The sequence below is a fragment of the Neovison vison genome, chromosome 10 (genome assembly GCF_020171115.1).
Source record: "Neovison vison isolate M4711 chromosome 10, ASM_NN_V1, whole genome shotgun sequence".
In the NCBI taxonomy this organism is placed as follows: domain Eukaryota; kingdom Metazoa; phylum Chordata; class Mammalia; order Carnivora; family Mustelidae; genus Neogale; species Neogale vison.
Genome location: NC_058100.1, coordinates 45525680 through 45546255, shown reverse-complemented (window position 1 = coordinate 45546255; position 20576 = coordinate 45525680). Strand labels below are relative to the sequence as shown.

At 44.4% G+C, this 20576-nt stretch overlaps 1 protein-coding gene across 1 annotated transcript in view; it reads right to left on the bottom strand.

Moving 5' to 3' along the window:
- Positions 1-481, bottom strand: part of SMYD2 (SET and MYND domain containing 2) — a 47667-nt gene extending 47186 nt beyond the window's left edge. The window contains exon 1 of the mRNA XM_044267193.1: positions 274-481. Coding sequence (XP_044123128.1) covers positions 274-446 — 173 coding nt within the window. The 5' untranslated portion in view covers positions 447-481. The remainder of the gene's footprint in view (positions 1-273) is intronic.
- Between the last annotated feature and the right edge of the window lie 20095 nt (positions 482-20576).

The following is a 20576-nucleotide window of genomic DNA, read 5'->3' as shown; positions in this document are numbered from 1 at the left end:
TCCCGGGGGAGTCCATCGGCGTGAGCAACTCGGCAAATGGGCCGTGCAGGGCGTGCGGCGGGCCCTCGGCGGCTCCGTCCCAGCGCACGTGGCACGGCCCGCGCGCGGAGAGAGCGGTGAGAGCGCGCAGCCCGCGCGGCCGCCGCCCCAACCGCCGGCGCTAGGACCCTGCGCGCCGCGCGCACTTCCTCCCGCCGCGGTCCGCGCCGCCGCTGCGGCGCCCCCGCCCGCCCGCCCGCCCGCGCCGCCCGCCCGCCCGCGCCGCCGCCCTACCTGGCGAAGCAGTACTCGCAGTGGTTGCCCCGCTCGTTGACCGTGAGCACGTAGGCGTAGGCCGGGCAGGAGAAGAGCAAGTCCCCCACGTGGAAGGGCTGCAGGGCCCGCAGCCCCCGGCCCTTGCCCGGGCTGCAGAAGCGCTCCAGGCCGCCGTCGCCCGCGGCCCTCATGCCGGCAGCAGGGCGGGGCTGGCGGGCCCGGCGCGGAGGGGCGCCCGGAGCCGCGGCTCCCCGCGAGCTGTAATTGGAGAAGCGTCACCCAGAGCCACGGCGGGGCGGGGAGGGCGGGGAGGGAAGCCGCCGGAGACGCGGCGGCGGCCACCGCTCCCCGGAAGGGAGGCCGGCCCCGCCCGGCCCTCGCGCGCCCCCGGGGAGAGGGGAGAGGGAGGGGGAGCGGCCCGGCGGCCCCGCCCCGCCCGCGGGACCCTCGGCGGCCCGCCCGGCACGCGCTCGGGGCGCTTCCGGTGTGGCGGCGACGGCCGCTGCCGCCGCGGAGGCTCCTGGCGCGGGGCGGCTGCGCCTCGGCGTTGTTTCCGCGGGGAGAGCGGACGGTGGCCCCACTCCCGTGGGCCGGTGGTGTCGCCGCGCGTGGCCGGGACCCAAGGCCTCCCCGGACAGGCCGCCTGGCCCCCACGGTGACCCACCCTCGGCACATCGGAAGGGACCGAGATGTTGCCCAACCTTCTGTATCCTGACCTCGTCAGCGCCCCTGGAAGGGGTCACCGGAACCCCGGGGAGGAACCGCCGTAGAAGAGTGTGCGGTAGGGGCCGAGGGTTAAAGGGCGCTTCCCCGAGGTTAAAGGCTTTAAACCTCGTGAGGCTTTAGACCTGCCAGGGCATTCCGGAGTGCTCTGTGGGAACGTTTGCCCCTCCAGTGGAAGTTAATTGCGCGGGCAGCACATGAGAAGTCCCGTCAGCTCTGCTTCCAAGAGACTTCCCTTCGCCCAGAAGGCGGGAGATGAGCTTGCCTTCAGGGAACTTCCACTCTTCTAAGGGGTCCAAAGGCCATGCTGCGGCCAGAACGCTAGGCTGGAATTTGCAGTGGTTTTAATCGCTTGGACCACTCACCGTGATCTTAGGAAAGTCCACTGGTTATGAGTCACACAGAGGACTTGAGATCTGTGTAGCTCCTGGAACAGTACTTAGCACATAAGTCCTATACGCAAGCAGCTGTTGGCAGGACACGTATGAGAAGGGAGGGTGTAGTCTGTGTTCCAAGAAGGACCGAGTAAGGACTGAAATTGATGTGCTTGCAGTAAAAACTCTTAAAAGTGTGAAGGGAGAATTGAGCAGAAAACACTAATAGTAAAAACTCAAGTTTGATCTCAAATTATGTTACACGTGTAAGCTCAGGACTCGTTTAGCAAAGGGAAAGATGAATACGATTTGGAGTATGTCTTAAAATCGTTACAATTTTTGACACCGCAATAAAATTCCTAAAATGAATAAGCCTGTAGCTTATTCCTGTAAAGAGAAATTCATCAATGATGCTATTTCATTTATGCATTTGAAGAAGCATTCACAGAGTGCGTCACTGGGGTAGAAAGGTGGACAAAATGTAGGCCTGAGTCTTTGCATTTGACACATTCACAAGCCAGTGATAATTACTATTAGTATAACGGGACAGCTGTGCAAAGCACATTGAACACGTTGTCTCGTTTATTCTGTCATTACAACAGCCCAATGAGTTAGGCGCTAAGTCCCCCTTCTCCAAAATTAGGAAACTAAGACTCAGAATCACTTCTAAGGCCACATAGTAAGTTACAGAACTTGGTTTCAAACTCAAGTCGGTCTGGGAGACCCATGTTCTTAACCCAAATGTCCCTCTGCATGTAAACGCAGCACACTGAGAAGTGTTATGGTGGCTTGTGCAAAGTAGTCTGAGAAACAGACAATGGGTGACAAACTCAACCCGAGGAATGGGGTTTTGGTCAGATCCTGGGCCACATTCAAGGAACACTTGAACCTGAAAAGATGGGTGAAACTTGACTAGTCAAAGAGCAGAGAACAGTTTCCTGGGCAGAGTGAACTGGACAGAAACAGAGAGGGACTTGAAAGAACCGAGTGTGTATTGGGGCCCTGTAGAGGTTCTGAGTGGAGCACATGTTCTCCAGGAGAAGGCAGGAGGTGAGACAGGAACAGGGAAAGGATATCTTCTCAAGCAGTGAACGTGTTGCAGGTGTGGTAGGGGAACCCCTGAAAAATCTGTAAGCAGAGGGGGCCGTGATCAGTCCAGCATTTAGACCGAGTTCTACTTGCAGCTTTGCAGGTAAACTATGAGAGGAGAGGACTAAACCCAGGTCCACCACTTCAGGAGGGTCTACAGTATTTTTTTTTAAGGATTTTATTTATTTGACAGACAGAGATCCCAAGTAGGCAGAGAGAAAGAGAGGGGAAAGCAGGCTCCCTTTTGAGCAGAGAGCCCGATGTGGGGCTCGATCCGAGGACCCTGGGATCATGACCTGAGCCAAATGCAGAGGCTTTAACCCACTGAGCCACCCAGGTGCCCCGGGTCTACGGTATTTTTAATGAAAGGTGATGAGAGCGGGAAGCAAGGCAGTAGCATTAAGGAAAGGGGCAAAGGTCCCAAGGGTACTTGCAGTTTCTTGCTTGGTATATGGCATACGACAGGCAGGTAACAGTGTGTTGGCTTTCTAGAGCCAGCCTGATCAATCTTGTAGGCTCAAGATAGGAACCATAAATAGCCTAGAATCAGGGGACATGAGAGAGGCATCCTCTTACTAATGAAGCTAAGGCTCTATGAAGTTAAATAGCTTGCCTAAAAACCCAGTGGCAGAGCTAGCGTGAGATTCTGTAACACACTCTTTCAACATTTAAATATTTGTTACATGCTTACTGTGTTCCAGCAACAGTGAGAAGGGACTGTAACTTAATGATAACAGAACTAACTTAATGTGCATCCTCACAGAGCTTTGTACAGTCTGGTAGAAGATGAAGACATTAATCAGATAATCAAACAAATACAGTCAGTGGTCTTAAGTGCTAAGCCAGTGCTTGGGGGATTTGACATAATCCAGAAAAGCTTTTCTGAGAGAGTACTGCTTGAGCTACAAACCAGAGGATGAATGGAACTTCATCAAGAGGAGAGGAGGAGGGACAGGCATTAGAAGCAGAGGGAACAGCATTTCCATTGGTAGGAGGAAATGTGACCTATAGGAAAGTCAGAGTGGCTAAGCAGGGTCGGGCCTGGTTAGTACTTGGATGGGAGGAAAGTCAGAGTGACTGCAACAGAGCGAGAGGGAGTGTTGTTTGAGATGATTTTAGGAGGTAAATTGGTCTTATTGGCCAGGTTCCCCAACTCTACTCTGATCAATAAAAACCCTGGCTACTATGTTAAATGAGCTTTATGCCAGTCATATGACTTAAATCAATTCTGACAATTATATTGTATTACAGGTGTGTGTTATATGTAAATGTTTTACAGGCTACTATGTTAAATGAGCTTTATGCCAGTCATATGACTTAAATCAATTCTGACAATTATATTGTATTACAGGTGTGTGTTATATGTAAATGAAAAAAATTTTTTTTCAAACCCTAGAAGTTGCTGAATACATGCCTACTTGGGCAAAATCTTAGATACCTTTTTGGGCTCAACAGTTCTTTTTTTTTTTGGTGGTTTTTTCTTTCTTTCTTTTTTTTTTTTTTTAACATTCTGATACTGTGGGGTTCTAACCAGCACAAAGGTGAAAAGATTGGCATAAAAGTAAATAAGCAATTCTAATACAGTAAATAATTCCCTGTTTTAAGGATCAATTGTGTGAAGTGACCTACTTGTTTACTTCTTTTTCTTGTACGGGGTTTCTTTCCCCTCTCACTGGGAATGATTTCCAAGGGCTGAGTAGAAGCCAATAACCTGGTTAACAAGCTGTCCCTCAAGGTAAGGGGTGGTAGGAGCAGCCTTATTCTTGCAGGGGGAGGCGACTGTGATTGAAGAACCCTAGAAAAGAAACAGCCTCATTTCAGAAAAATGCCTCTGCTGAACTCCGGTGACTCGAGATGGGGAAATGGTCAGTTAGGCAATAGCCCTGGATTTAGGAGCTTAAATTACGAAGAAAACTGTTTAAAATAAACACCCCAGCAATGGCAACAACCCAGGCAGGCGGACTGATGACAGCACTCTTAATGCAGCTCATTCTTGTCCGTCTGCCACTTGCATTCTCAAATTCCGTGAAAGTCGCCTGCCAGCCTTGGGGCCCCTTGACCTTTTAGCTTCCCCTTGGCTCCTTGGCTGGGAGGGAACGGGGTTCGAAAGGAGTTTTCTGGTTACTTTGCCTCCCTATGTCTCAGAGGCCCCCTCGCTTAATTTCTCTAACCTAGAAGTTGATCCAACTCGGGAGTGAAATATCGCTCCAGCCACAGATTAGCACATGAAGGAAATAGCTCTGGCCTGGGGGGAGATAAAGTGTGAGCAGAGAAGAAATACTGAGGAGCATGGACAACAGACATTTATCTTAAACCGCTGTCCTTATTATACACATATTTCACTTACTGAGTCCATCATATGTGCTTGCACTCTGAGAGGCCCTGGTCATACGAAGGTGAGAACAAAGACGCTGGCGTAGTTACTGTAGTAGCTGAATGATGGCATCCAAAGATGTGTCCATTCGACATGTCTGCCAGACCCTTTTCACCTGCGGTGGGGGAACGTTTAAATCGAGGATCTTGAGCTGAGATGATCATGCGGGATTATCCAGGGGGACCCTCAGTGCGATCTCAGGAGACCTGACAAGAGAGAGACAGAGGAGAGTTGACACAGACAAGAGGACGCGGCTATTTCATCACAGAGGCCGAGATGGCAGGGATGGGGCCACCGCCCCAGGAATGCACACAGCCACCAGAAGCTAGAAGAAGCAAAGGACAGCTTTTCCCTTTGAGCCTCAAGAGGGTACATAGTCCTGCCAACACCTTGACTGTGGCCCAGTGATCTACTGATTTCAGGGTTCCAGCCTCGGGAACCATGAAAAAATAAATTTCTGTTGTTTTAAGTTTAGTCTGTGGTAATATGTCACAGCAGCCATACGAAATTAATACAAGTTATAATACAGGGGCACCTGGGTGGCTCAGTCAGTTAAGTGTCCGGCTTGTGATTTCTGCTCAGGTCATAATCTCATGGATCATGGAATCAAGCCCCATGTAAGGTCCTGTGCTCAGTGGGGAGTCTGCTTGAGATTCTCTCCCTCTGCCTCTTTCTCCCACCTCTGCATGCTCTGTCTGTCTCTCAAATAAATAAATAAATCTTAAAAAAAAAAAACTTATAATACAATGAAAGCTATAATAGAGAGAGGAACAAAATACAGTAGAAAGGCTTTACAGAAGACCTGACATTTTAGTTCCTTCTAGAAGGAAGACTAAAGATTGACCAGAAGAAAGAAGGCCCGCAAAATGGGTTTAAGAACCTGAAGGTGTAAATTCACTGGGATAGGAGACTTGACGATCCAGGCAAGTATTTTCCTCTTTCTTTTCTTTTCTTTCTTTTTTTTTAAATATTTTATTTATTTTTAGGCAGCTGGCATATGTCATAGCAGCCAGAAGCCTCTTCAGGGCTACACGGACCTGGGCCAGCTGGCGGGCCCAGAAGCTCCTGGTCCCTGCCAAGCCTGGAAGGCTCCTCATACAGGGTTGCAATCCTGCCACACTCCATATATATATATATATAATCTTTTAAATTTTTTAAAAGTAATCTCTACATCCAATGCGGTGTTCGAACTCACAACCTGGAGATCAAGAGTCACAGCCTCCACCGACTGAGCCAGCCAGGTGCCCCAAGAATTTTTCTTTTATTTAATAAACACTTCTATAGCTCTTACTGTATACCAGGTCCACTTTTTTTTTTTTTTTTAGAGAGAGATCACGGGTGGGCAGAGAGGCAGGCACAGAGATAGAGGGAAGCAGGCTCCCCACTGAGCAGAGAGCCCGACATGGGGCTCGATCCCAGGACCCTGAGATCATGACCTGAGCTGAAGGCAGAGGCTTAACCCACTGAGCCACCCAGGTGCCCCCAGGTCCACTTTTAAAATCTATTCTCAATCCTAATGCATTTTATAGATGAGAACACCAAATCACTATAGTTATATAACTTGTCCAAGTAAACGGTGAGCTCGTGTGGTGATGAGTCCGTGGCCTTGACCAGTTCAGCGCACTTCCTAACTCTTTGGTCTGAGCTACAGCCCCAGGTCAGGGGTCTCGGGTAAAGCTGGGCCAGCAAGGTGAGCCCCATGTTGTAGGGTCCTGCAAGGCTGTGTGCGTAGGAGTTCTGTGCACTGTATGGGCACTGCAGAGCCAGAGGAGAAATTTGGCTGGCATGGTCTGATTGTTGCTATGGAAAGGTCATCCTCTTGACCAAATGCAGGATGGGTTACAGGGGCCTGAGGTCAGAGAGAGAGAAGTAAGGAGCTGATGCGGTAAATAGTCCAGAGGAGAGACATTGCTGGCATGAACAAGGACGGTGACAGTGGTGACAAAGAGGAAGGATATGGATTTGAAGAGCTTTTAATTTAATTACGAGGACCTGGTGATTCGAGCGTGTGAAGGCAAAGGAGAAGGGGGTATGTGAGCCGTGGGAAAATATGTCCGACAACGGCTGACATCCCTTGCATCACGCTTCCGTTGTGTTTCTTCCCACCTTCTGTCCTGTGCATATTCCACAAACAAGATTTTTTCATTTCTCCCTTCTCTGTAGTTCTTGTTCAATGTCCGTTTGTTTCTATTTTTAGGCCACTCTGTCCTTACGGCTTCATGCCGGGATTACCGCAACAGCAGTCATATTTTGAGATCGCCCAAGATCATACAGCCAGCTCTGCGTTTCCGTCCGTAGCCTCACCATTCCTCCCATCCAGCCAGTGCCCCTGACTCCGAGAAGAGATGATATTGCCGCGTAGGAGCAAAAGGGCTCTTGGTCTTCAGGAGCCAAAGGTCTCAGGAGACTCAGGCTCCAGTCTTGGCAAGTTCATGCCGATGGAGAGCAGAGACTCCCTCTGGCCAGAGAAGAGTCTCCAGGACCAGGGTAGGAGGGAGAATTGAGAGGAAAGCAAGAGGGAAGGCAGGGTGCTTACTTGAGAAAAGGGCATCACCTTAGTTTCCTTCCAGACTAAACACTGGAGGAATGGGGTAATGTATCTCAGGGGACTCAGACCAGAAGTAACTTATGTGCTGGTCTCGTGTAGACCCCAGAATTCCTTTTGTATTAGAAATGGGTGTGTGAGAGAAGGACTCTCTGAGGTCTCCCACAGGTAGCTGGAGAGTGGGTTCCCACATCCCTAAGAGGCGCCCTCAAGTAGACAAGCAAGATATCCAAAGGAACCACTGTGGATGAGAGCAAGGGACTGATGACCGCAGATCATCGAGGATCATGGGTCCCCTGCCGACCTCAATGCTGAGCCCCATCATGCCACCCAAACCCAGGAGGAAGCCCCAGGAAACAGAATGGGGTCTCTCCCTGTTCTGTGTGCCGTACTTACTGCCGTCCAATACGTTGTCTTCAAATAACTGCTTTCATAATGAGACTTTCTGTCAAAGAGCTCCCAGTTGTTCTTTATTGTACTTCTCCTCAAGGTCAAGCTCTTCTTCCCGGCTTTAAAAAAACCAACCTCTCTACCTGTCTTGCTCACCCTGAGTTCTATCTGTTCTGAGAAGGCTTCTCCCAACTTTTTTGCCCATAACTATTTCTGTTCCCTAAGGTCCGTCTCATGTAGTGCTTTCTTGGCAGGCCATCAGCAACATTATATATATCCCCGTGTAAATTAAAGTCTTTAAAGGGAGACACTTTAGGGCGCCTGGGTGGCTCAGTGGGTTAAGCTGCTGCCTTCAGCTCAGGCCATGATCTCAGGGTCCTGGGATCGAGTCCTGCATCAGGCTCTCTGCTCAGCAGGGGGCCTGCTTCCCCATCTCTCTCTCTCTCTCTCTCTGCCTGCCTCTCCATCTACTTGTGATCTCTCTCTGTCAAATAAATAAATAAAATCTTTAAAAAAAAAAAATAAAGGGAGACACTTTATATTATATTTATTTGGTGGTTCTCTCTGGAGGCCTCCGAATTTGTTATGTGTTAGATTCTCAACTCTTTTCCCAGTGACTGAAGAGAAGGCTGATAAAGTTGTGATGGATGGGGATACTTTGATTTTTAGGGGATGTTATGCTGGTAGTGTTTTGGACCTAACTCCTAGACTCTGTTACAAACATATCCCAAGAATGAATAAACAATTCTAGGTAGTGAATCTATGAAGAGTTTCAAGATTGGAATCTTGAAACAATTTTCAAGATTTTAATTTTCAAAATTTCATTTTTCCAAAATTTCCATTTTCCAAAATTTCAAGATTTCAATTTTCAAAATTTCAATTTTCAATTGTTACAAACAATTTTTAAAAAGCTGAGAGTTTGGTGATGGTGTTGTTTAGAGGAGGTTATGCTGTTGTTATTTTCCCGATCCGGACTCATAGGGTTGGCATGGAATGCTTAAGAATCCAGATGGCCAGAGGCATTCGTGCTGTAACAATGGTTGGGCGACAGGGCTCTTGTCATCTTGCTGGCAAGCTAAGGGGTGGACTCAAAAATAACCCCCTGCTTCCAGGCTGAAGGGCAGTAAGAGCCTTCCTGAAGCGTAACTTACAGCCCTAACACCAACACCAACATCCCAGCTGTGCTGCAGCGTCTTTACTCCAGTCGGAGTTTATTCTGGAATAAGAAACTATTTCTGTCAATGGGAGGAGTAACCAAGTAAGAGAAAAGCACACAAATAACTATTTCAGAATAAGAGTAACCAATTCTTTTTTTTTTTTCTTTAAGATTGTGTTTATTTATTTGAGAGAGAGACAGAGATAGAGACAGAGAGCACAAGAGAGGAGGAGAGGGAGAAGCAGACTCCCTGCTGAGCAAGGAGCCCCATGCAGGGCTTGATCCCAAGACCCCAAGATCATGACCTGAGCTGGAGGCAGAGGCTTAATTGACTGAGCCACCCCGATGCCCTGAGACTGACCAGTTCTTAAACTACCATCTTTCTTCTCTTGTTCTTGAAGGAAAACAGGAAGGTAGGAACACAGGAAGGAAGGAAAAGAGCTTAAGCTTTGTCCTTGTGATTCAGGAAATACAATAGTTCTAATTGGATACTAAAAATTAAACAAAAAGACAACAAATGTCCAAGGAAAGTCCCCTTTCCTTGGACATATTTGGTTCTCATCTAGACTCATAAGCTTTTTTCTTTACCTCTGGAAAGTCTCACCACTTTTTTTCCCCCATTAAAAAAAAAAAGAAGAAGAAGAAGAACTAAGTGTAAGGAAGTTTAGAAGTCTATTTCTATTTTTATTGAGACTGTTAACAACTTTCTTATTTTGGGGGAGGCAGTGTCATCCAGCAGCGGAGGGGCGGTGCTGAGTACAGAATTTGACTTTGTTACCAATGGCGGTGATCTTGAGCAACTCACCCACAGATTTTATATGAGGGCTGGGGAGTTCCACAAAAGGAAGAGATGCAGTGTGATTATTTAAAGTCTTAAAACCTTAGTCTACCTGCTTTATAAGTTTAATTTTTACGCAGAATTTGAATATATTAGTGCAGTTTATTTCTCTTACAAGAAGGGAGAAAAATACAGAAGGAAAAAAGTCAATAGTGTGATTTGAAGCAGAAGCCATGCAAAAGTTGAAAATGGTCAAATGTCATCATCTTAACTTCAAATGATTCCAACACCTAAAAAGAAACCTTTGGCTTAATTTTCTTTTCTAATAAGGATTAAACATATGTAGCATCAAATATCTGTTATTGGGGAGGTCATGAAAATTTAAGGTAAACATAATATATTATCCTAAGCTGGAAAAAGAGGGTTTGTTACTTTGCTTGATACCAAATGAATTTACACAACAGTATTTTTTTTTAATTAATTTATTTGACAGAGAGAGAGATCGCAAGGAGGCAGAGAGGCAGGTGGGGTCGGGGGCTCAGCAGGCTCTCTCTGCTGAGCAGAGAGCCCGATGTGGGGTCAATCCCAGGACCCTGGGATCATGACCTGAGCTGAAGGCAGAGGCTTTAACCCACTGAACCACCCAGGCGCCCCCACAACAGTATCTTTAAATACAACTAACTTAAAGAGCCCAATGATACACTGAACTATTTTGGAAAGTACACACAGGGCAAACAAATATTTTATCTGTATATACTCTAATATCTACTTTTAAAAGAAATGTTAAATATTCTGGCATTTCTTTGAGTGACTTATATTTTTGAAATCTAGCACTTTGAAAGCAGCTGATGAAATTTTCAGCTTTTGCTTGCATTGCTTCCTGGTTTTCCTTCATCACAAGTTACATCTTTGTCTTTTCCCATCTTTAGGATTTTGTAGTTTGAAATCGAATAACCGAAAACTAGGGGTGGGGAGGATAGAAGAAGTGAAATAAAGCGAATTGATTAAATGTCACTCTTGGGGTCAAAGGACAATCAGACTGAAGGGCTTGTACATGCTTTCATTGTACAGTCACTGATTTACGCTGCAGAACACTCTCTTGGGTATATGCAGGGGCCAAAGTTAGATTAGACCCACTTCTTAAACTCCAGAAGTTTAGAATCTCGAAGAAGAAACGTGACCTATATTTAGAAAGCCACAAAAATTTACTAGAATAGAAGCCTCCTAAGGGCAAGATGTTTCATCTGTTTCACTCATTGCTGTAGCCTTGGGCTGTGCCTGGGACAAGGTAGATACTCAATACATGTCTGTCTGTCGGATGAATGGATAGTACCAGGCAGAGTGTTGAGCCATTTAAGAACTACAAAAAAAAAAAGAAAGAAAGAAAGAAAGAAAGTGAAATTGGTAATAGGAGGAGCTGGTAACTTCCAGCATCTTTGAAGCATCTTTGAGATTATATATGTAATTTGTAGATAAAGACGTCGCCAGACAGTGAAGAGAATCTCCCGTGCATGGCTCTCGTTGTTCACATCCATCAGCTTCTCTGCCCAGCTCTTCCAAGGAAGACTGTGAACACATCAAGTCATGAACACGTCGCCTAATATGCAGGGCCTCAGCGAGGTGAGGAAGTGAGACGAGGCCAGGGTGTGAAGGGACAAACATGCAAGATCCTTTTCGGTGACAGGGTAGTTAAAGGCATACACTAAACCATCAAACCTCTAATTTCTTAGGTATCACTGCCCAGAGGAGGGGACTGAAAGGGAAACACTAAGGAGGTAATAGTAGAGGTGCTTTGTAAAGGTGATGGAAATTGTGAAGAGAGGAATGACTCAATTTTGGGGAAACCGTGAAAGGGAGATGGTTAGGGTCATTTTAGATGGACTCTTTTATATTTAAATCAGCCAAATAAAATTGCCTTCTCCCAACCTAAACATCACTGAGCCCGGTTTACTTTCTTAAATCCTCTGTTTCTCAACATCTGTCTGAGTAGTTGACTAAATATACATTGTGCCTGTTTGGGGGTGTTCTTTACAGCGACCTCTTTCCTGGGTGACCCGGACTCAAGTGATGCTTGCGCCTGCCAAAGTTTGGCCAGTCTGCAGCAAAGTGAGATAAGCCCGAACAATGCAACATCTCGATTGATAAATACCGTTTAGACTCATTTTGAAGGACTTTTTTTTTTTTTAAATCTGAGATTAGAATCTTCTTATGGTTAGAATATCTTCATTTATGATGGATGCTAAAGATGATATTCTTTTGAATGTTCTAGAGAAAATAAAAATCATCAGTCCTCTGTGGATTCTACCACCTTTTAAATAAATGATGCAGTTTTCTGAGATGGAAAGGCATGAATGTTAAGAACGGCATTACCGTGTCATTATAGAGCCTACTTGGGATCATTCCTTAACCCAGATTTTTGCGACTCTGAATAACCTTACGCTAAATATCCAGGATCATGACACCTTGATTTCCTTTAGTTCTTGGTCATCGACATTGGAGCTTGTCCACATCTTTTAATACACCAGACAACTATGGATTAGGAAACAGAAGGCTACATGCAATTGAAGCTATCATGTCTTTAAAGGCATTTAAAAAATTCATTTCTGTTCTTAGCCACCATTTCATCATTTTTGGAAAAGAGATCGGCATCTTCAATGACAGTGTTTGGAACCTTATCATTTTAAGCAAGCATTTATGGATGGGGTTTTATTGAATCCCATTTTTCCTTTGACCAGAAATGATTTATTTATGTTACTTAGAGTGCTAAGGAAAGAAAGTGTGGAAAAAAATGATAAGATCGCTGAATTAATTGCTCTATAAGCCGTGTATACTAACCTTACGAAGCTTCGAAAACACATATAAACCCAGGGATTACCAGTGTAGAGTTTTTGTTGTCAATCCTTTTCCACCTTTGTTTATGAACATAGAAAGTTTTATAATAAAAATGGGATTATACTGTACATGTTGTTTTATAACCTGCTTTGTCATCTTGAAAGTATGTTATAAATCTGTTTCTATAACAGTAAATATTTTTCTACATAATTTTAATGACTTGATACTGTGATATCTTATAGTGTACTGTCATCTGTTAAACCAGTTACTAGCTGTTAGATACTGTTGATGTCCTTTTTCCCCCCTATTGTTGAAATAAGCATCTTTGCTAAGCTAAATCTTTTTTTACATTCTTGAATAATTCATTAGAATAGATCCTAAAAGTGGAATTGCTGGGTCAAGTGCATAAAAATTTAGAAGACTTTTGATACATTGCATGGAACTGAGTTAAAAATGTGTTTATTTGCTTATGTATTTATTATAATCTTTACAGTCCATGTATAAGATAGAAAAATAATCAAATTCATTGCATAACACCTCTTGCACTTCATTTAATATCCAAAAAACTCATTACAGCTAAAATGAGACACCTCAGATGAAGTCATCAGACTTTGTCTAGGGATCCTGCCTATCATCTAACTCAAAAGCTTTATTATAGAGCTGAGGAAACAGAGTTGGAAATAGTAACATACCCTGTTCACAGTTGAAGGCAGCAAGAGGCGGGGTCAATCCCAGCCTGGCCCCAGGCCCTCTCTTCTCCTCCCAAGCCCTGCAGGAGAAGATCAAGTCCTTCAGATGTTCAACACAGAACTGACCCATCTCATAGTCTGTTAACAGCTACACGGTCTTTTATTGTACCATAATCTGTTCAACCAACCCTTAGCTGGTGAGTATTAGGATGGTCTGGAGTTATTAACTAGTCTAAACATTGTAGCAATAAACAATCTTTTAAATAATAGCTGTTTAGATATCTCTAATAAATAAACTGCTTTTCTTTTGGGAAATGTTACATGTTGTGTTATTTCCTGGAGAATCACAACGCACATTCATGTATTAAATATTTATTAAACACCTACCAACTGTGTTAGGTGCTGGAAATCACATATTTTTTAAAAAGGCTCTGAAAATGCTTAGAGTGACAGAAACTTTCAAATTTTTAAAGTTAAAAATTCCCAACTTTAAAAAAAAATTTTTTTGTTCATGTCACCACCTCTCCCCCCTTTAAAAAACTGAACATCTGTTAGTATTACACTAATCTTACCTGGAGCAGAATCTGGAAAATTCTGTCTGGTATCAATCTTGTTGAAAACTTCTAATTAAGTGCCTGTACCTAGTTGCTACTTTTCTAGGAATCCTGAAAAATTTAGGAATTATTTAGAGGAATGATATGTTTTAGGCATTTCAGAAGGATACATCTTTGATCTACATTGCCAGATTAACTTCTGGGGTAAATAGTATTTTGATATGAGTATTTTGCTTTGTTTCGTTTTTGATATGACTATTTTGGTGGGGCAGTTTTACTTTATTTTTAAAACAGTATTCATATCAGTAGAACAAAAGGAATACTTGGGTGCCTGGGTGGCTCAGGCAGTCGGGGCATCTGATTCTTGGCTTTGGCTCAGGTGGTGATGCTGAAATCGTGGAATCAAGCCCCATGCTGGGCTCTGCGCTCAACCTGGAGTCTGCTTGTCCCTCTCCCTCTACTCCTCCCCAGCTCGCTCTCTCTTTCTCAAATAAATAAATAAACAAAATCTTAAAAAAAAAAAAAAGAAAGAAAGAAAGAGAGAGAGAGAGAACAAAAGGAATACTTGAACATAAAAGGAAAGTATGGGACATTAAAGTCGATTTTGGCTCAGTAGTGGATTTGTTGATGGAGAAGGGTGAAATTTCCATAGGGAAAGAGGACAGACTGAGGACTGAGAGAGAGAAGAAATTATTAAAGGGAATCAAGGATGGAGGTTTCAAAGATTTTATAGCAACCTATGAAAAAACAATGAAAATATTTGGTCGGAAAAGGAGGATAACAAAATCCTGCTCATCATATGTAAAAACCTATTAGAACAAAAGAGAAAAACAGCTGGGGTGGGGGAGGGCCTCCTACAAAGTACTAGCGTTTGGGTTGGGGTGCTTTTCTCCCTCATCTCTAATTGTCGTTTTCATTTTTTATTTTTAAAATATATAACAAAATGGAAAAAGAAAGAAATACTAAAGGATCAGACAAAATTAGAAGAGAGGCTTATGGAGGAGGAGGAAGGTAGTGGTTGAGTCGAACAAAGGCAACAAATAGATTAAAGTGAACGAGGGTAGAAGAGAGAACGTTCGATTTGTCCTGGAGGAGATCATTAATGACTCAAGTGCTGTGAAGTGGACAAAAGCCAGTCTGTAGTGGGGTCAGATGAGAGAACCAGACAAGAATAATTTTTTTTTTGGACCCAGGATCATAATAATTCACTTAGAGGTTTCCCCCAGACACTATTACTTTAGTTCGGGTTTTATCATGTTGGGATTTTGCCTATATTGGATTTTTTTTTTTTCTAGGAGCTGATAAATGAAAACCTTAAAAAAAGAAATCCTATGAGTAAGTTTCTTTGCCCTTATATTTGAACTGAATAATAAAGAAATGGTAAATTCTCTTTCTGAGCTGTGCTAGAAATGCGGCCATACAGAAGTCTTAATAATATACTCTGTGCATGCCATTTAAAAAACAGAAGAACTTGGTCGCCCAAGGTCATTTCAGATGCCTTTTTTCCTAAGCGATTTGTGTATATTTTATCCATAAAAGACAAATTATTATGAAAGGATATGAAATATAGGTTTAAGAAACTCAAAGAACAAAGTGCATTCTTTGCTCTTTGAATTTCTTAAAATTAAGTTCTTAAGACTCCTGCTGCTTACCTTCAAACAAGCAACCTTGAAACTACTCCATGAAACCCAGTTAAAGGACGAACCAAAGAGTTTTCACTTATTTAAAAAAAAAAAAAATAGCACATGGGAGAGAGAACGTTCAAGTCTCCCAGTATCCATACTTATTAACTAAATTGGATGCCTGTGGTGGGTCTCATGGGAGCACGCGGTAGCAGCCTCTTTGCATTACAACTCAGCCAGAAGCATTTATTCCCTTGTAATTAAGGCCAAGGGTGCAACCCATGATGCGAATGGAAGCAATTATGTGGATTATCCGTCCTCCCTCAACATTTCTCAAGTGTTTGTATGTTTGTGGCTTTATGTTTGTCCGAAGGCCCCATGTAGCCCCCTTGGTTATCCGTGGTCTTGGAGATCCAACCTCCAATAGTAACAGTAACCAGTACTCATATGCCAGACACTCTTGTAGTTGCTTCTGATATATTAAGTTCATCTCTCCTTTCAGACCTCTAGGGGGGTTAAATGGGAAGTCCTAGTTCTCCAGAAGCAGATCCCGATATGAGGTTCAAAGGCAAGGGCGTCATCCCTGAGGCAGTCCTAGGAGAAACCAGTATGGAGTGATGGAAGGAGGACAAGAAAAGGGAGTTGAGCCAAGTTAGGGGGCGTCTCTGGCCAAAGCCCTCAGGGGGAGGGCTTTTCACTTGGTCCCTCAGGGGAACTCTATGGGCTAGGAAGGGAAGGTTGGCTTCCGTCCAGCTACCCAGTCATTGGGTAACAATCTGCACGCATGGCAAGGAGGGTGTGTGGGTGGGTGGTGGGTGAAATCGGGGAAAGGAGAGCATCGAGCACCTATTGAAGGGGTGAGACAAACACGGACCAGTGTCTGCTACAGGTGGGGGCCATTATCTCCACTAAATCTTGCCCAAGATCTCAAAGCTTGCAAGCGCTGTATGGGAAAGAGTGTATCCTCACAGCACAGTACTGTATTATCGATACCTTTTCTAGAGTTTTCACAACGGACTGTGTAGCATAAATTATTTTGGTTTTCTTTGACTTCTAAAAAAGCTGGAAGTGTTTTTGTCTGAGGAGGAATCCGTTAATAATTTGTTGAACTAAGTTTCGGATACCTTAAGCCCCCAAGCCTAAGGTAAGCTCAGAGAGCAGACTGAAAAAAATCAGACAATTGGTTTATCTCGACGAATGCACTGAGCCCAAGCCACCTCCCCCAGCGGAGTCTGCCCAGTTCTGGTGGAACTGTAGAAGGTGATTCCACAAGTCTTCCATCAAGGTGTATTCAGGTGCAACCCGTTTCACGTTAGGATAATGTCAGTTCACACTGCTGACTTGATATTCTATATACTTACCATCCTCTTAATCTTTTGTTTTTGTTTTTAAAAATAATTTATTTTTTATTTTATTCTTTTAAGGTTTTATTTATTTATGAAAGAGAGAGAGAGAGCACAAGTGGGGGAAGGGGCAGATGGAGAGGGACAAGCAGACTCCCTGCTGAGCGGGGCGGTCCCACGAAGGTCTGGATCCCAAGACCCTGAGATCATGACCTGAGCCAACTTAATCCATGGAACCACCCAGGCACCCCTAAGATTTTTTTATTTTTTAAACAAAGTTTATTTTCCTCTCCCAGTCACTAATTTTTTTTTAAGTTTTAGTGGAACACTTTCCTGAAACATTTTTAAAACTTTTTAAAGATTTATTTATTTTGAGAGGGGCGAATGGCAGAATCTCAAGCAGACTCCCCACGCAGCCCAAGGCAGGGCTCCATCCCACCGCCCCAGATGCCCAGCCCACTGAGCCATGCAGATGCCCCTAAGACTTTTTTTTTTTTTAACTTTAAAGGAATTCTCTTTGTTTTGTTTTAAAGGGGGCGGGGCATGTGTAGTACTTCTCTATCTCTTCACACCTGGGAAAAAGAGGAAAAGCTTGTGCATCGTAGTGAGGGATCAATCCACTAAACTCCAGAGTTCGAGAAGGGCTGTGCCCGTGCTTGAGGCCGAGGGAGAAAGAAAGCGGTAGCCAACTCCATCCAGAAAACCAGTTAGAACCTGGCTGGTCCCGAGAAGACAGCAGAAGGCAGAGAAGGCACTTTAAGGGGAAGGCTTAGGGATTCAGCTTTCTTTCCATGTATTTTGAGTAAAGGGGAAATTCTTTTTTGCAGGTACCTATGGAAGGCCACGCTCTGCGCGTGCGTTGAACCCAAGTCTCTGCTGTGCCTCCCCGTTGTGCGGTGGTGGGGGAGCAGGGGGAGGGAAGGAAGGAGGGAAAGGCTGGAATGCTTGCCAAAGGTTGGAGATCCTAGATAATAAAAACTACAAGTTCTATGGTACTTCTTAAACGCAAGGGACTATTAGAAGAGTTTTACATGTATCAATGCCTTAAAGTCTCCTAAGGACCCTATGAGGTAAGTACTACTTGTAGCTCCCTTTTATAGATGAGGAAACTGAGGCACAGGGAGGTTAAATACCTCGTTCAGGATCACCCGGCTAGTTAGTTGTGGAGCTGGGATTCGAGTCTAGGTTATCTGCTCTCAGATTCCACGCTCCTACCCATCACCTTCTACAGGTTCTCTGAAATGCTGAAAATATGCAAATGATGTTGCTCATAATTTATCTGTGGTTGAATCCGTTTCTGCATGTTCCGCAACTTTTTTAAAGGAGACCCCCTATTTCACACTCTAATCGCTCAGCGATAGGAGAAAATTTGAGTTCGGATAGAAACGTGTATCATAAGGTCTTGAAGTTGATGTCAGGTAGAAAGCCCTTAGAAGTGCTGGGAAACGGGAAAGAAGTGGCAGCCAGGCAGCCAAGCTCCGTTCTGCACAGAGGAGACGGTATTCCCTGCCCATGGGGGATTGGCATTGGCAGCAATTATATCACAAAGTCACTCTCAACACTCAGCTGCTTGCTAAGAATTAATTGCTGGAACCAGATCTGGTGAGCTTCATGCTTCCACGTTCTGGATGCGGCAGGCACAATAGCGTGATCTATTTAGTCTTCAGAAACAGCTACACTTAAGAAGAACTTGCTTGGGGCGCCTGGGTGGCTCAGTGGGTTAAGCCTCTGCCTTCAGCTCAGGTCATGATCCCAGAGTCCTGGAATCGAGCCCCGCATCCGGCTCTCTGCTAAGCAGGGAGCCTGCTCCCCCCTCCCCCCGCCTGCCTCTCTGCCTACTTGTGATCTCTCTCTCTCTCTGTCAAATAAATAAATAAAATCTTAAAAAAAAAAAAAGAAGAAGAAGAACTTGCTTACCAAAAAGATAATGTAAATGGGCTTAGCATTTGGTTACCTGCTTCCTCTCCCCAAGTAAATAACAGCACACCTATTTGTTCTGTTGAGTAAAGCGAACCTCCTACCCCTGGCGCAGGCGCGTGGTTTGCAGAAAGTGACTCACCAGGGGTTCACTTGCGAAGAACCCAGGTCTGCCAGGGCCTCTGCTGCCCTCTAGAGGCGTGTCGGATCAGAGCCGCTCATCGCGGAAACTTTCCTATGTAGGGACTGCATGGAGAGGCCACCTTACTCTTTTTGAATGTAGTATAAATGCCATCTGTCAAAAGGCGGCAAGGTGAAAACACGCCAGACTTCCCAAAACAATAATGGGGTTTAATTAAAATTCCAAAGCAGGTCTTCACTAGTTACTGTACACTCAGGGAAGAGAAAAGCTGCCTCCTATGTTTCTTGCAACCCTCTCTCTCCTCATCCACACCCCAATTCAAGCACCAGAGAGAAATTAGCCAACATTGCTTTAAAACTATAAATGGGGGCGTCGGGGTGGCTCAGTGGGTTAAAGCCTTTGCCTTCGGCTCAGGTCATGATCTCAGAGTCCTGGGATCGAGCCCCACGTTTTGCTCTCTGCTCAGCGGGGAGCCTGCTTCCTCCTCTCTCCTCTCTCTCTGTGCCTGCTTCTCTGCCTACTTGTGATCTCTGTCTGTCAAACAAATAAATAAAATCTTTTAAAAATTTAAAAGAAAACTATAAATAGAGCTAACATACAGCATTTGCCACTCGCCAAGTACTGTTCTAAGTGCTTCCCCCATACAACCCTGTTTAATCAACGTAACAGTCCTACGAGATGGAGAGCATGATCATCTCTATCTTCTAATAGGGAAGCAGAGGCAAAGAGCTGTGAAATGTTGCCCACAGTCCATAAGAGGGAGAGCTGGATTTGAACCCAGGTCTGTCTGGCTGCATGAACTAGGCTTGTGACCACTTCACTCTACTAAAGCACACATCCGAAGACCAATTTTAAGGTAGAATTTTGCTGAAAATCTTTATCCTGAATCTAGTGATAAGAGAATGATTGGCCTGAACATTTTAAAAATGTCAGTGACATGACAGAAAAGGAGGACAAGGAGAAGAACAGGGAGGGAGACAAAGAGGGGAGACAAGGAGGAAGAGGAACAATCCTAGAGATAAGACAAGTAACTATAATGCATGGCCTGTGGTTATGTCCCACATATAAAAAACAAAACTTTAACTAATATTATTGGGTAAATTGAGGAAATTTGAATATGGACTATACTGGGTGATAGTATTATATCGTTAAATTTTTTTAGGATGATGCTTTTATTGGGGTTGTATAGGAGCATGTCCTATTCTTAAGTGATCCTTGATGAAGTATTTAGGGGTGAAATGTCATGGTATCAGCAAATTACTATCACACAGTTCAAGGAAAACTTTAAAACACATGTCAGAAAGAAAGAGAAAGCAAATGTGGCAAAATGTTAAACATTGGCAGCACTATTTAAAGGGGCGTATGCTTTCGGCTCGGGTCCTGATCGAGCCCCGCATCGGGCTCTCTGCTCAGCAGGGAGCCTGCTTCCTCCTCTCTCTCTGCCTGCCTCTCTGCCTACTTGTGATCTCTGTCTGTCAAATAAATAAATAAAATCTTTGGGAAAAAAAATAAAGGGGCGCATGCTGTTCATTATACTGTTTTTAAAGCTGTTTTGTAGATTAGGAATTTTTAGATGGAAAATTAGAGGAGAAATGCACTTTATCTCAAAATAAGACCCAGTGAAGGATGTAGCCAATGTTATCTGAGTAAGGACAAGCGAGAGTGGTGTGCGGGGACCGGAATCCATTGGCTTTGCTCTCTGTAGTGTTAGGTGTGGGTGTATGAGATGTTAAAGCTTATTTATTAATTTTTTCCATTCATGTTATGTATTACATGCATTCATTCATATTTTC